Source organism: Elephas maximus, chromosome 11 (genome assembly GCF_024166365.1).
Source record: "Elephas maximus indicus isolate mEleMax1 chromosome 11, mEleMax1 primary haplotype, whole genome shotgun sequence".
NCBI lineage: Eukaryota > Metazoa > Chordata > Mammalia > Proboscidea > Elephantidae > Elephas > Elephas maximus.
In genome coordinates this window covers 40,967,435-40,984,331 of record NC_064829.1, presented here as the reverse complement: position 1 = coordinate 40,984,331, position 16,897 = coordinate 40,967,435, and the positions used below count along the sequence as shown (strand labels likewise).

The following is a 16,897-nucleotide window of genomic DNA, read 5'->3' as shown; positions in this document are numbered from 1 at the left end:
GTAATGTCAGGAGCCATGTTTTCTGAAACATGTATGAAGTCAGGCTGTAGAAAGAAAACTGAAATGAGTATGAAAATAGAATCTGAAGCCAGAGGCAGAGAGAATGCTGAATACTTGCTTTTTTTTTTTTTGGACAGATGGCGGATACCCAAACCCATTGCCGTGAAGTTGATTCTGACTCATATCGACCCTATAGGACAGAGTAGAACTGCCCCACAGGGTTTCCAAGAAGCAGCTGGTGGATTCAAACTGCCAACCTTTTGGTTAGCAGCCAAGCTCTTAACCACTGTGCCACCAGTACTCCACATTTAGGTTAGGATAACGTACAACAGTTCAATTATAGATGAGAAAACAAATATGATTTTCACAATCACTGCAAGGCTATCAGTATGTTTGCACCATTTACTATAAGGAAAGTGCAAGGGTAACATGGGTAATGAAATGATTTAAAATAGACTGAAGTTGCTTAATATATTCATGATGATATAAAAGAACAGGAAAAGTATCTAGTATGATAGATTGTATCAAAGCCATTAAAAATAACTTAGATAAAAAGAAACAACTTCTTACAAAAATAAAATCTATAAACACAGACAACTAATAATGTTTTGTGAGGATGGCCCAGGACCAGGCAGTGGTTGGTTCTGTTGTGTGTAGGGTCATTATGAGTCGGAACCAACTCGATGTCACCTGACAACAACAACAACACATTAGGTTTTAGAAGAGTATATGGTACTTACCATTATTGCTTTAAGGCTTTAATTTTTGTGGGTGATGGGGGTCATTTTTCTAAGTTGCCTAACTCTATTGGCTTTGATATTATTTGTGAATTTGGATAATGGGTGACCCAAATTAAGTTACACTTCGGTACAGTTATTTGTGCTTTTATACCTTCTGTATTAGTTTTGTAGTGCTGCTATAACACAAGTATCGTAAGTGAGTGGTTTAAAGAACAGAATTTTATTTTCTCACAGTTTAGGAAGCTAGAAATCTGAATTCAGGGCACTGGCTATAGGGGAATGCTGTCTCTCTTTTGTCTCTGGGGGAAGATCTTGTGTCAGCCTCTATAGCCTTGGTGTGCCTCACTTCCTAGGCAATTCTCACGTGTGCTTCTGTAACCCTAGTTTGTGCTTGCTTCTCTGTGCTGCTCCTTATGTTACTCTAAAGTGGTTAGGTTTAGGACAGACCCTACACTGATATAGCCCCCTTAATGTAACAAAGAAACCCTTTTTCCAAATACTGATAGTCCCACTTACAACATATTTTTGAATTATGAGGAATCATACTTACACACCTCTTTTTTTGTATATTAGCAATATGTATTATATCATTAGCAATATGTATTACATATGGTGTTATGGCTTGTAAGTTGCTGATATCATTCTCAGATGTTGATTTGAAATGTTCAAAGGTTGAATTTATAAAGATACTGATAATAAAAGGCGTTAGTAATGAAAAAAAGAGATATTTGACTTAGAACCAATTTACGATGAGTCGTCGGAATGGAACCCTGTCTTAAATTGGGGACTACCTGTATGTAGGATTACATCCACAGGTAGAGAGAGTTGGGACTCCAAAACACATTTTTGGGGGTTAAAATTCAACCCAAAACACCATCCAATGCTACCATAAAAGGCAGTATTGTGTAGTGGGAAGAGCAGGTACTTAGGGCTTAGGCAGATATATGTGTTTGAACTCTATCTTTCTTACTGTAGTGGTATGTTTTGGGGCCAGTTATTTAATTTTCTGTGCCTCAGTTTCCTCATCGGTAAAATGGACATAAGAAAAACCACATTGCAGAATTGTCGTGAAAATGATAGTTCATAAAAGGAAAGTACTTGGCTCAGAGCAGGTACTCACTAAATGGAATCAGCAGTGTATACTTATTTTTAATATTATTATTCCTTTCTTGTAACTTCTCTTGCTCAAGTACCTTGATGTACCCTTCTCTAACAGACCAGAGAGGGAAACCCTGTATTGACAGAGAGCGGAAGGGGCACAGAAGTGTACAAATGTCTTTGGTTTATGGGGTTGGTGATGGTGAGCTAGATATTTAAGTCTGGTTCCTTCTATTTCCTCTCGGAAGTAGGAGCTGATATATTTCAGAGTGAGGGGAGAAGTTGGGAATAGAGAGCTTAAGAAAATATAAGAAGGTTTGCAATTATTGATGTCTAAACTTTTTTAGCCTGAGATTAGTATTTTTTCCCATCTACCACTCCATCCTTAGCACTCTCTATTCCTCCTCATAAGCTGTTTCTAGAACCAAATTATCTATTCATTGTTCTCTGAGTGAACCCATCCCAACTTTGATAACTTTGTCCAGATCAGTCATCATGGCTGCAGTTCTTTCGTCCTCTCCTCGCAGTAGGCTTACATTTTACCTTATGATGCAGCTCATGGCCTACCTTTTCAGGAATTTTTCTCTGGCAATTATGTACTGATAAATGTTTAACAACAACAACAACAAAACAAACCAAAACCAAAAAACAAAACTCATTTGTGGCATCCGCTGATTTCCATGGTGTAAACACACTCACCATTGACCCATTTCAGATTACAAACATGATGCTAACTGGCTTGCAAAATTCATATAAATTGAACAAATGATTCTCTGTCAAGAATTGTGAAGAATTTGAGATTTTACCCTACTAGCAAGTTAACAAGTTAGCCTGGCACAGTGATGGGGGCAGCCTGAGGGTTCCAGGCTAGAGAGATCAGGCTCAGGATGATAGAATGCTTTGGGTGAACGTCAGCTGAAATGCTACTACAGACTTGTTATTAATTTACACTTTTGCATTAGGACTGGCTCTAGAATGGATAATCATTTATGATCTTTAGATTGTAGAGTCCTTTTGAAAATATATATTTTAATCATTTATTTATACATGTACTTTTTGATTGTGACCACTCATACATGTCCCCTGTTAAAAATTAGAGAAATATAGAAGTAAATGAAGTAAAAAGTGAAAGCCAGCTTTAATCTGGCATGCCCATCCTGGCAGTCAAATTTATTCTGAGGTGGCCATTGTTGAAAATACGGTGTGTATCCATTCATAAAACTTTTCTATGCATTCACTTATATATGTGTATATGTGTAATATGACACCTATTATACTAAAATTTCTGTCTTTTTTTTTTTTTTTTGCTTAGAAAAATGTCTTGAAAAACTTTCACCTCCCAAAAAACTATGTTGGTGTACTTCTCCCCATTTTAAACTCTTCATGATAGCCATTGTGTTGTAATTTATTTAATAATTTTCTTACTGATAGACATTTATGTTTTTATCTAACTTTTTGTTATTATAAATAATGCTACCATAATTATACATACATCTTTCCATGTAAGAGTATTTCTATTAGGCAGTATAAGACCTAAAAACCAAGGTGCGCTATTATGTGCTATCTTTACATCTGGTGTACCCAGAAGGCCTTGAATGGCCTAACCACAGATTCCCCACTCTGCTCCCATGGGTAAGAGCCCCTAGACAAAAAACCATCCTTGTCAAAGGGGCCAGTCAAAATTCCCAATTATCCCTGAGTAACAGGTTTCAGTTTCCTGCCAGTCTGTGGAATTATTTAAACAACCTAATCACTTGCTTTCTTGGGTACCAGGGAGCACCCCACCCTCTTGATACTACAAAGGTTGCTTCCCATAGCCCCTGGTTGTCCACTGTGTTCCTTGTGCAATCCACATGTGGCCCTCAGTGGTGTGCAGTGTCTTCCCCTGGAGCTGTGAGTAAATGTGATTAAGAAACTTCTGTGGATATCATCTGACCAGTGTTGGGTGTCGTGTGTTAAGTCATCCCCACAACCCTAGGGTGGGAATTCCTCCCTCACCAATGTGGTAAATAGGAGGTGATTAAAACAGATAGATACTTAGAATTGCCAAAATCTAAGGATATATGCATTTTATATTTGCTAAGATACCTTCAAATTACCCCATTGATGAGCTGTATGAATTTATATTCATGTCATCCATTTACAAGAGTAGCTCTTTACCCCACATCATTGGCAAAACTTGAGGTAATGTAACTTTTAACTTTTCCCAGCCTGATGGATGTAAAATGGAATCTCATCATGTGTGAATTTAATTTCCCTGGTTATTAATTACATTAAGCATTTCAAAATACATTTATTGAACAAACTTTCACCCTCTCTGCTCTCCACCCCTTCCAACTGATTGAGTTCCACTGGTCTCCTTGTTTCTGGGCCACTCTAAGGTCATTTCTGCCTTAGGGCCTCTGCATCTTTCTTCACCCTGTGTGGAAAACTCTTCCCAAAGGTCTTTTTATGGAACATTTTCTCATTTCATTACAGTCAAATGTCACTTTCTCAAAGAGGACTACATACTTCCTCTAATTACTGCTCTGGTTGTATCCCAAATGTTGTGACATGTTTATGTTTACGATCATTGTTCAAAATTTTTTTTTATTATGATATATTATTTTACCCATAGGTTATTTATAGTGCATTTCTTAATTTCAAAAATATGAGGATTTTCTAGTCATCATTTTTTCCTGTTATGACCTTATTTATTTATTTTTAACTTTTTATTTTGAAATAATTATAGATTCACAGGAAGTTGTAAAGAAATGTACAGGCTGGTGCTGTGCACTCTTCACCCAGAATCCTCTAATATTAACATCATACATAAGTATAGCACAGTATCAAAACCATGAAACTGACATTGATATAAACCATAGAAAGATGTCAACAGTATTATACGTGCTCATTTGTGTGTGTGCATAGCTCTATGAATTTTATCACATTTGTAGCGTCCTATAACCACCACCTCAATCAACATACTGAACTGTATCTTCACCATAGCGCTCTGTTAGGTATCTAATCAATTTAATACTAATCTTCAGTGATTTGTATTTGACTATCTTTGAAGAGAATTGAAAGAAAAGGAAATAGAATGTCACATGTGTCTGTTCTTATAACAAACCAGTTGTCATCGAGTTAACCCCAACGTGATGATTCCACGTGTGTCAGGGTAGAACTATGCCCCGTAGGGTTTTCAATGCTGATTTTTCGGAAGTAGATTGCTAGCCTTTTCTTCCGAGATGCCTCTGGGTGGACTTGAACCTCCAATTTTTTGGTTAGCTGTGAAGTGCTAAACTGACTTCCCTCCCAGAGGTGTTATATAAATTAAAAGAGACAGTTAATATATCTGTGTATATAGAATTGTGTCTCTCTGTTCAGCAATTACACTTGGCTGCTAACTGAAAGGTTGGCAGTTCAAACCCACCCAGTCGCTCCCTGGGAGAAAGACCTGGCGATCTGCTCCCATAGAGATTACAGCCTAGGAAACTCTGTGGGGGCAGTTCTACTCTGTTACACTGACTCAGTGACACCTAGCAATGACAACATTCGGCAATTTAAATTTCTAATAAGTACCAATTTATAAGAAGTCCCGGGAACAGGTGAATATGTTAAATGCAGCACAGAGAGGCTGTCAGCAATGTTGAAAACTCTAGCAGACAAAATATTAGTCCTCTACATACATGAATTGCAGAGACAAAAGAAAATGAAAAAGATGAACTTACAGATTAAAAGATAATTAAGAGACATAGCAGCTAAATGCTATGTGCAGACCCTGTTTGTATTACTCAAAAAAGCTTTACTAAAAAACAAAAAAAAAAAATGAGGTAATGAAGGAAATGTAAGCATTAAATGAATATTTAGTGATATTAAGAAATTATTATTAATTGTGTTAATAATATGATTGGTATTATGGTTATATTCAAAGAATTCTTGAAATATTTATGAGTACAATAATATTATGCCTGATACTTGCTTCACCAAAATTCAGGAAGGGAAATGGATGAGAATATAGTGAATCAGATAGGCCATAAGCTGATAATTGTTCAGATTGGTTGACGGGCACATGGAGGTTCATTATACTTTTCTCTCTACCTCTGTGTGACTCTAAAATATAAACAAATTTTGATTAATGCTATTTAAATATTTTTCTTTCTAATTAGGTTTCAAAATACTGTTGGTGACCAGCCTGAAAATAAGAAAATGCCTTCGTTTCCCACTAGAGATAATCAAACCAAGAAAGGTAAGTTTATTCTTTAATGATTTTCTTTGAAACCAGTGCATAAAAACCAAACCAAACCTGTTGCCGTGGAGTCGATTCTGACTCATAGCGACCTTATAGGAGGAGAACTGCCCCATAGAGTTTCCAAGGAGCAGCTGGTGGATTCGAACTGCTGACCTTTTGGTTAGCAGCCGAGCTCTTAACCACTGTGACACCAGGGCTCCACAAAGACGGTAGTCTTTTCCAAGATCAGAGGTCACAAAACCAGACCTACTGGGGCCAGGAAGATGAGGTATGTGAAAGAAGCAAGTTGTTTTAAGGAAAACCAAGTTCCAGGATTATAATTAATTTCTTTTTCAATTATTTAACTACAGTATAGGCAGTACAATAGGTAGGCGGTACAACAGTGGAGTGCTGGAGTCAGCTTTTACTGGCTCATGAGAGCTGATTGTACACAGCTCTTCTCTCCATCTCTACTTTATTGATAGCTTGAAATCAACCAGGGTAGTAGTATTCACTATCACTGGACAGCTGGTTCTTAAACTTTTACCAGCACACCATCGAAAATGTTCTTAGATGCCATAGAGTCCATTTCAACTCCTAGTAACCTTGTGTGACAGAGCAGAACTGCCCTATAGGGTTTCCTAGGCTCTAATCTTTTTAATCTTTAAGGGAGCAGATCGCCAGGTCTTTCTCCCTCAAAGCTCCTTGGTGGGTTCTAACCACAAACCTTTAAGTTAGCAGCCAAGTTCTTAATCATTGTGCAACCAGGGCTGCTCACCATAAGCACACACACACACACACACACACACACGCACACACAAATTTATATAATACTATTTTTAATTGTGTGTTACTTTTTTTTAAATAGAAAAGTTTATTGTTAGATTATTTTAGGGGTCTTTCTTCTGAGATCAGCCTAAGATTTTTTTGGAAGAATTATGTTCTCATTCTCTGAAATGTGAAGAAGAAAAGTCAAGCATGTAGTATCATTTATGCAATGCCGTAGAGTTGATTCTCACTCATAGTAACCCTACAGGACAAAGTAGAATTGCCCCACAGAATTTCCAAGGCTGGAATAAAGTTTTGTTTATTTCAGAAAGTTTTTATTTCTTTTTCACCTTTTTAAAAAACATTTTATTGTGCTTTAAGTAAAAGTTTACACAGCTAATCAGTTTTCCATTCAATAATTTATACACACATTGTTTCGTGACATTGGTTGCAATCGCTGCAATGTTTCCACACTCTTCCATTCCTACCCTGGGTTCCCAGTTTCCATTTGTCCATTTTCTCTGCCCATCCCTGCCTTCTCATCTTTGCTTTTGGGCAGATGTTTCACTTTTGGTCTTATATAGTTGATTATTCTAAGGAGCACGTTCCTCAGGGGTGCTATTGTTTATTTTGTAGGCCTGTCTGTTATTTGGATGAAAGGTGGCCTTTGGGAGTGGCTTCAGTTCCAAGTTAGAAGGGTGTCTTAGGGCAGTAGTCTCAAGGGTTCCTTTGGTCTCTATCAGACAGTAAGCCTGGCCTTTTTTATGAATTTGAATTTTGTTCTATATTTTTCATGCATTCTAACCAGGACCTTCTATTTTGATCCTGGTCAGAGTTGTTGGTAGTAGTAGCCAGGCATCGTGAATTCTTCTGTTCTCAGGCTAGAGGAGGCTGTGGTTCATGTGGGCTGTTAGTTCATTGGACTAATTGCTCCCTTGAGTTTTTGGTTTTCTTTACTCTCCTTTGCTCCAGATGGGAAGAGATCAATAGTTGTATCTTAGATGGCCGCTTGCAAACTTTTAAGATCACAGATGCTATTCACCAAAATATGATGTAGTGTTCTATGAGCTGTGCTATGCCAATTGCCCTATATGTCCCCTGAGACAATGGTCCTTGGCCTTCAAGCCCAGTAGCTCAGTCTCATGAGGTGTTTGGTTATGTCTAAGAAGTTTCCATAACTATGCCCCTTATGTGCTCTCTTATATATTATGAATATACATGCAACACATACAAATATGTATGTAGAAACATCCATAACCATACTTATACATGCACAATGAGTATATTCCCATATGACCTCCCATACCTATTTAGCATACATATCTACCTATGTATCCATTCACAAATTATCATTTGTTATTACTGTTGTTGCAGGATTGTGTATGTTACTGTGTTTATGATAAAAACTAAAAACTAAACCCCCTGCTGTCGAGTCAATTCCAACTCATAGTGACCCTATAGGACAGAGTAGGACTGCCGCATATGGTTTCCAAGGAGTGCGGTGGATTCAAACTGCCGACTTTTTGGTTAGCAGCTGAGCCCTTAACCAATACACCACCAGGGCTTTGAAGCGTATTTACCATTGTTGTTCTTTGTTCTTGCATACCTCTCAGTGTCTTTCTTTGCCTTGGTCATGTTGTGCTGACTTCCCCCATATTGTGTATTGCCTTTCCCTTCACCAGAATTAACTCATGTCTATCATTTAATGATTCTCCCTCCCTTCCCCTTCCATCGTCGGTAACCATCAAAGAATGTTTCTTTCTGTGTGCAAACCTATTCTTGACTTTTTATAATAGTCTCATACAACATTTGTCCTTTTGTGACTGACTTATTTCACTCAGGGTAATGTCTTCCAGTTTCATCCATGTTGTGAGATGTTTTGTGGATTCTTCATTATTCTTTATCATTGTGTAGTATTCCCTTGGATGTATGTACCACAATTTTTTTATCCAGTTATCTGTTGAGGGGCACTTAGTTTGTTTTGATCTTTTTGCTATTGTGAATAATGCTGCAGTAAACATGAGTGTGCATATGTCTATTCATATCACAGCTCTTCTTTAGAATATATACCTAGGGGTTGCTGGATCATAGGTATTTCTAGCTTTTTAAGGAAGTGCCATACCATTTCTCATAGTAGTTGCACCAGCAGTGCGTAAAAGTTTCAATCTCCCACACCTCGCCAGCATTTGTTGTTTTCTGTTTTTTTTTCTTTTTTTTGATCAGTGCCATTATTGCTGGGTGAGGTGATATATCTCATTGTAGTTTTTTTTTTTTTAATGGCTAATGGGAAACCCTGGTGGCGTAGTGATTAAGAGCTACAGCTGCTAACCAAAAGGTCGGGAGTTCTAATCCACCAGGCGCTTCTTGGAAACTCTGTAGGGCAGTTCTACTCTGCCCTATATGGTCACTATGTCAGAATTGACTCAACAGCAATGGGTTTGTTTTTTTGGTTTTAATGGCTAATGATCATGAGCCATCTCTTCCTGTGTTTGTTAACTGCCTGAATGTCTTCTTTGGTGAAGTGTCTGTTCATGTCATTTGCCCATTTTTTTAATTGGATTACTTGTCTTTTTGTTTTTGAGGTATTGAAATTTTCTATAAATTTTAGAGATTAGATCCTTGTCAGATATGTCTTAGCCAATTATTTTTTCCCCAGTTTGTACATTCTTTTTTTACTCTTTGGTGAAGTCTTGATGAGCATAAGTATTTAATTTTTAGGGGGTTCCAGTTATCTATTTATCTTCTGCTGTTTGTGCAATTTTAGTTATGTTTGATAGTCTATTTATGCCATAAATTAGGACCCCTAATGTCATTTCTATGAGTTCTTCCATGAACTTTATAGTTTTAGGTTTAACATTTAGGTCTTTGATCCATTTTGAGTTAGTTTTTGTGTATGGTGTGAGGTATGGATCCTGTTTCATTTTTCTGCAAATGGATATCCAGTTTTGCCAACACCATTTGTTAAAGAGACTATCTCTTCCCCGTGCGATAGACTTTAACCCTTTGTAGAAGACCAGCCTTCCATACCTGGATGGATTTATTTCTGTATTCTCAATTCTATTCTATTGGTCTATGTGTCTGACATTGTACAAATACCAGGCTGTTTTGACTATCTTGACTATTCAGTAGGTTCTCAGATTGGTAAGTGTGAGGTCTCCTACTTTATTCTTTTTCTTCAATAATGGTTTAGCTATCTGAGCCTCTTTCCTTTCCATATAAAGTTGGAGATTAGTTTTTCCATTTCCTTAAAGAATGTTGTTGGAATTTGAATCGGGATTGCATTATATCTTCAGATTGCTCTGGGTAGCACTGACATTTTAACAATGTTAAATCTTCCTGTCCTTGAGTATGATGTGCTTTTCCATTTATGTCGGTCTCTTTTGGTTTCTTGCAGTAGTGTTTTGTAGTTTTCTTTGTATGTCTTTTATATCCTAGTTAGATTTATTCCTTAGTATTTTACCCTTTTGAGGGCTATTGTAAATGGTGTTGTTTTCCTGATTTCCTTTTCAGAGTTCTCTTTGTTAGTGTAGAGGAATCCAATCGATTTTTGTATGTTGATCTTGTATCTTGCCACTTTGCTGAATCATTCTGTTAGTTCCAGTAACTTTCTTATGGAGTCTCTGGGCTTTTATATGTGTAGAATCATGTCATCTGCAAACAGGAATAGTTTTACTTCTTCCTTACTAATTTGGATGCTCTGTATTTCCCTTTCTTGCTTTATTGCTCTAGCTAGGACTTCCAGTACAATATTGAATAAGAGTGTGATAAACGGCATCCTTGTCTGGTCCTTGTTCTCAAGGGGAATGGTTTCAGTCTCTCTCATTGAGAATAATGTTAGCTCTTGGTTTTATATATATGCCCTTAATTATGTTGAGGAATTTTCCTTCTATTCCTATTTTACTGAGAGTTTTTATCAGGAAAGGCTGTTGGATTTTATCAAATGCCTTTTCTGCATTGATTGAGATGATCATGTGATTCTTTTACTTTGTTTTATTTATGTGGTGAATTATGTTGATTGATTTTTTTCATGTTGAATCATCCTTGCATCCCTGATATGAATATCACTTGATGTAGCACTTTCTTAATATGTATTATTTTCTTAATATGCTGTTGAATTGTATTGGCTAGAATTTTTTGTCTATTTTAATGAGGAATATTGGTGTGTAATTTTCTTTTTTAGTGGTGTCTTTGCCTGACTTTGGTATCAGGGTTATGCTGGCTTCATAGAATGTATTATATTTTATGTTATTACTCTGCTCACTGATTTGCATCCTGAGCCCTGACAACATTTTTTCTGCATCAATATATCAAGGTCATGTTTTTGCATGATTCAGAACGGGGGCTAGAAAACTAGGGCCCATGGGCCAAATCCAAGCAGCAAACTTTTTAGTACAGCATAAGGACTAGGAATATTTTCTATAATTGTAAATAGTTTTAAAAAGAAAAATTAAAAAAGAAGAATATACAACAGAGAACAAGTGTGACCCACGCAGTCTGATTTTTTTTTTTTTTTACTATCTGTTCTCTTATAGAAAAAGTTTTCCAATCCCTGGTATAGAATTTAGCCTTGAGTTCTTTAACTAGGAACAGTTGGTAGTCTTTATATCAGTTATTCCTTGGTCACTGATTCTATGTAACAACCAATCACAAAAACACAGGGGCATACAACATGATAAACATTTATTTCAGCTCACTTGTTCATGAGTTAGCTGGGTGATTCTGCTGATCTCAGCTGGGCTCAGTATGGATGTCAACATGCATCTGCGGTAAGCCACAGGTTAACTATGCACCGTTAACGATCTTGTTCATTTTGGCTGGACTCTTTCACATGCTTACAGCCCTGGCTAGGAAAACTGGGCTGAAGACTCTATACCATATTGTCGCTTCTACTCCAGCAGGCTAGTATGAACTTATTCTAATGCATTGGCAGGGTTTCAAGAGAGAGAACAGAATCACAAACTTCTGAAGGCCAAGCCTCAGGACTGACTATCATTTCTGCCACATATTGCTGACCAAAGAAAGACACAGGACCAGCCTAGATTCAATGGCTAAGGAATTAGCCTCCACCTCTTGATGTGAGATGCTGCAAAGTTACTGAGAAGAGGGGATTTGGGGGCAATTACTGCAATCAAATTACCACAATTGTATTTTGAATTATGGATAAGACCATTGCAAAGTGGATTGTATGTAAGATTACCAGTCTTAGGTAGAATTTTAGTACTCCAACATCACATTTATTCTCAATATTTTAACAACTGAGATTTTTAGCTCTTTATTCACTTTATCAATACAAATTGAAAAAATAATATTATTTTATTTTCATAGAGTCTTATTTCCAAAGATGTTAATTAAAAAGATTAATAGGTTGTTCCAAAAATTTGGAGAACCCAGCTGGTAATTCTCCTTTGAACAACATGACAAAGTCTATTTATTTTGTACTGAAACAGAAAGTAACCCATCTAGGCTCGTCTTCAAGCAAAGCTCTTGTGTTATGGTGCATGAAAAACCCAAACCCGTTGCTGTCAAGTCGATTCTGGACTCATAGTGACCCTATAGGACAGAGTATAACTGCCCCATAGGATTTCCAAGAAGCAGCTGATAGATTCAAATTGACAGTGTTTTGGTTAGCAGCCATAGCTCTTAACCACTGTGCCACCAGGGCTGCTATAGTACTACATCAGGAGAAACTTAACAATATTAAACATGACCCGGGTCACCCACTTTCAGTCTATGCAGTGGAGGGTTATACTCAGTTAGATAAAACATGTATCACACGAATCAGTGGAATGTTAAGTGTTCTGTGATAATGTATAAGAAAGGAAAATATATTTGGTTGGCTAACTCTTTGGAAAATAACATAAGTTAATTAATTCTCTTTTGAAATGTGCTTGGTTAGCAAGTTTAGGATATTTGTATTTAAATGACATTAAAAACAATATCTGAAATGCTGGCATAAATAGTGATTATCAGTTAAAATGGACTTCCATCTCTTTGGCATCACACCGTTACAAAGCTCTCTATCCTCTATGCCCAGCCACTACAGAGAATAGTCAGCTCATCAAGCAAAGCAGTGAAGTGTCTGTGTTCAAGCCATAGGAATTTATCAGACCTCAGTGTTTATCACTGTGTCTTGACATATTTTAAACTTAAGTCCAAAGCGATCTTTGCTGAATGCTGTACTGAACTTCATGTACCCACACTTGAAAAGGTTTGCCAATAACTCTGACCATCACAATAAAACACTGTGAGGTGATAGTTACTAACGTTATTAGGTTGATTATAGTCTGGTAAGAAAAAAAAATTTTTTTTTTTTTTTTACTAGACTGTAATCAACCTAATAAGCATAGTAAATCCTTTCTTCATGTTGTGTCAATTATCATGGAAGTGCTTTGGTTACATAAAAATTCTCTTATAGTAAAAGTAAATGTAACTAACTGGATGATAATGAATTTTGTACTATCAACTGAAATACACAATAAAGCAAATCACTGAACTTTTTCTAGTTCTGTACAGTCATAGCCATACCTTCAGCATGCTGACAAACAGTATTTTCAGATGACTCATGTTTACAAATTTTGAACTCTGTTTCCAATACAGTGAAACCTGTGAGAGCCGGCACTCAGTGGGACTGCCTTGTATTTCCAGGGCTCAAAAGTTTTCCACCTTTGGCAGGGTGCAGTCTTACTACTTTTCTATCACTCTCTATTAGTGGAAAATATTTGAGTTTTCTTTCTCTGGCAGGTTTCCACCTTACACAGATTCTGGCTTTCATAAGTTTTACTGTAATAATTTCTGTTAAACTGAATAGTACCTTTTTATAAACTTACCACCTTTAATGTTTTGATGTTCACACAATATTTTCACTAAAGGCATAACTGCATTTCATGGAAGCATCGCTTATTTATTTGTATTAAAATATCAATCTTGTTATCTTTTTTCTAGTCATTAAGTTTGTCATAATGTATCTTTGTCATAAAATGTACTTTCCCATATATAACAGGCAAAGACAGTATTATCTTTTTTAGAGAATACAATCTTTGTATTTTAAAATAGGAAGTATTTTCTGAATGTAAACTATAACATATATATAAAGTATAAGCAATGCTATTAGAATTGAATCTCTATGCACTCATAACTGAGCTTAATAAATAGAATCTTGTGTTCTTTCACCTTTTTCAAATCACATTTAGTTGTTTGCATTATATATACAGTTGGAAAATATGGCCTCGGTGATAGAAATAATGCTGGATACTGCATGATAAAATTTTGCAAGACCACAGACATATTCATTGCAAATATGTTTTTTCAACAACATAAACGGTGACTATAACATATGGACCTTGCCGGATAGAATACACAGGAATTGAATCAAGTACGTGTGTGCAAAGGTATGATGGAGAAGCCTAATATCTTCAATCAGAATAAGGCCACAGGCCCACTGTGAAACAATCAATTTTTCATATGCAAGTTCAAGAATAGATTTGATGAATTAAACACTAATGAACGAAGACCAGATGACTTATAGGATGACATCAAGGACATCATGCACGAAGAAAGCAAAAAGTCATTAAAAAGACCGGAAGGAAAAAAAGACCAAAATTGATGTCAGAAGAGACTCTGAAACTTACTCTTGAATGTAGAGCAGTTAAAGTGAATAGAAGAAATGATAAACTGAAAGAGCTGAACAAAAGATTTCAAAGGGTGGCTCAAGAAAACAAAATAGAGTATTTCAACAAAGTGTGCAAAGATCTAGAGTTAGAAAACCAAAAGAGAAGGACATGCTCGGCACTTCTCAAGCTGAAAGAACTGAAGAAAAAATTCAGGCCTCCAGTGGCAATACTGAAGGATTCTAGGGGCAAAATATTGAACAACTTGGGAAGCATCAAAAGAAGATAGAAGGAATACACAGAGTCACTGTACTAAAACAAATTGGCTGACTTTCAGCCATTTCTGGAGGTAGCAGATGATCATGAACCAATAGTGTTGAAGAAAGAAACCCAAGCTACACTGAAGGCATTGGAGAAGAACAAGAATCCAGGAATTGACAGAATACCAATTGAGATGTTTCCACAAATGGATGCAGCAGTGGACGTGGTCACTTGTCTATGCCAAGAAATTTGGCAAAGAGTTACCTGGCCAATGAACTGGGAGAAATCCATATCTATGCCCGTTCCAAAGAGAGGTGATTCAACAGAATGCAGAAATAATCAAGTAATATCATTAATTTCACACACAAGTAAAATTTTGCTGAAGGTCATTCAAAAGCAGTTGCAGTGGGACATAGATAGGAACCTGTCAGAAAATCAAGCTGGATTCAGAAGAGGACCTGAAATGAGGGATATCACTGCTGATGTCAGATGGATCTTGGCTGAAAGAGAGAATATGAGATAGATGTTTACCTTTGTTTTATTAACTATGCAAAGGCATTCGACTGTGTGGATCATAAGAAATTATGGATAGCGTTGAGGAGACTGAGAATTCCAGAATCATTCGAACAGAACAAGGGGATACTGCATGGTTTAAAGTCACAAATGGTGTGTGTCACAGTTGTATCCTTTCACCGTACTTATTAAATCTGTAAGCTGAGCAAATAAACTGAGAAGCTGGACTATATGAAGAAGAACCAAGCATCAGGATTGGAGGAAGACTCATTGACCACCTGTGATATGCAGATGACACAGCCTTGCTTGCTGGAAGTGAAGAGGACTTGAAGCCCTTACTGATGAAGATCAAAGACTACAGCCTTCAGTATGTATTGCATGTCAACATTAAGAAAACAAAAATCCTTACAACTAGACCAGTAAGCAACATCATGATAAATGAAGAAAAGATTGAAGTTGTCAAGGATTTCATTTTACTTGGATCCACAGTCAACTCCCATGGAAGCAGCAGTCAAGAAGTCAATATACCATGGACTGCCAGAAGAACAAACAAATCTGCCTTGGAAGAAGTACAGCCAGAATGCTCATTAGAAGCCAGTACGGTGAGACTTCGTCTCATATATTTTGGACACGTTATCAGGAGGGACCAGTCCTTAGAGAAGGACATGGTGCTTGGTAGAGTAGAGGGTCATAGAAAAAGAGGATGACCCTCATCTATCTTTATTCACACTGTGGTTGCAACAATGGGGTTAAGCATAACAACGATTGTGAGGATGGCACAGGACCGGGCAGTGTTTCATCCTGTTGTACATAGGGTCACCGTGAGTTAGAACTGACTTGACAGCACCTAACAACAACATATGTATATACATACAAAAACCAAAAAAACCAAACCCAGTGCTGTCGAGTCGATTCCGACTCATAGCGACCCTATAGGACAGAGTGAACTGCCCCAGAGAGTTTCCACGGGGCACCTGGCGGATTTGAACTGCTGACCCTTTGGTTAGCAGCTGTAGCACTTAGCCACTATGCCACCAGGGTTCCCATATATACATATGCATAAATGCATATGTATATGTATGTATTGTATTAGATCATATATCTCTCAAAATTTATACAGTTTTATTAATACACTAATTTTTTTGATTATTTACAAAATAAACAATTCTGTGACTTTCTTCCCATTACAATTTTATCTATTTTTCCTTTTCTATTGCTTGATCTAAGTTATTTAATAAGTACCCTGTTGAATGGAAGTGATGAAAATGTTTCTGATTTTTAAAATAAGGCTTTTAATATTTCACCATTAATTATGATTGTATTTTTTGAAACAGATTATTCCTCTTAATTTACTGTGAGTGTTTAAATTGTGAATATATTTTGAATTTTATCAATTCTTTCTCTACATCTATTGAAATGCCCCTGTGCTGCTTTTCTTCTTTAATCCCTAAATGTAAATGAATTTTTGATTGCTCAACAAACTTTACATTCCTGGGATATACTTTACTTATTTTGTTTGATTACCTTTTAATATATAGCTGGATTGGTTTGTTATTTATATATTTTTAGACTTTTTGCATCCATGATCCTGAGTAACATCGTACTCTAAATTTTCTTATGTGTATTGTTCTTGTCTGGTTTTGATATTAAGATTTTTTATAACTTCAGAATCAAACTGGAGAGTGTTTTTTTATTCTCTA

General features: G+C 36.6%; 1 protein-coding gene across 1 annotated transcript in view; it reads left to right on the top strand.

The window, feature by feature from the left end:
• The window catches only part of CCDC178 (coiled-coil domain containing 178), a 548,199-nt gene that overhangs the window by 22,406 nt on the left and 508,896 nt on the right, over window positions 1-16,897 (top strand). The window contains exon 2 of the mRNA XM_049901613.1: window positions 5,987-6,066. Within this exon, the coding sequence (XP_049757570.1) occupies window positions 6,027-6,066 (40 nt within the window). The 5' untranslated portion in view covers window positions 5,987-6,026. The remainder of the gene's footprint in view (window positions 1-5,986; window positions 6,067-16,897) is intronic.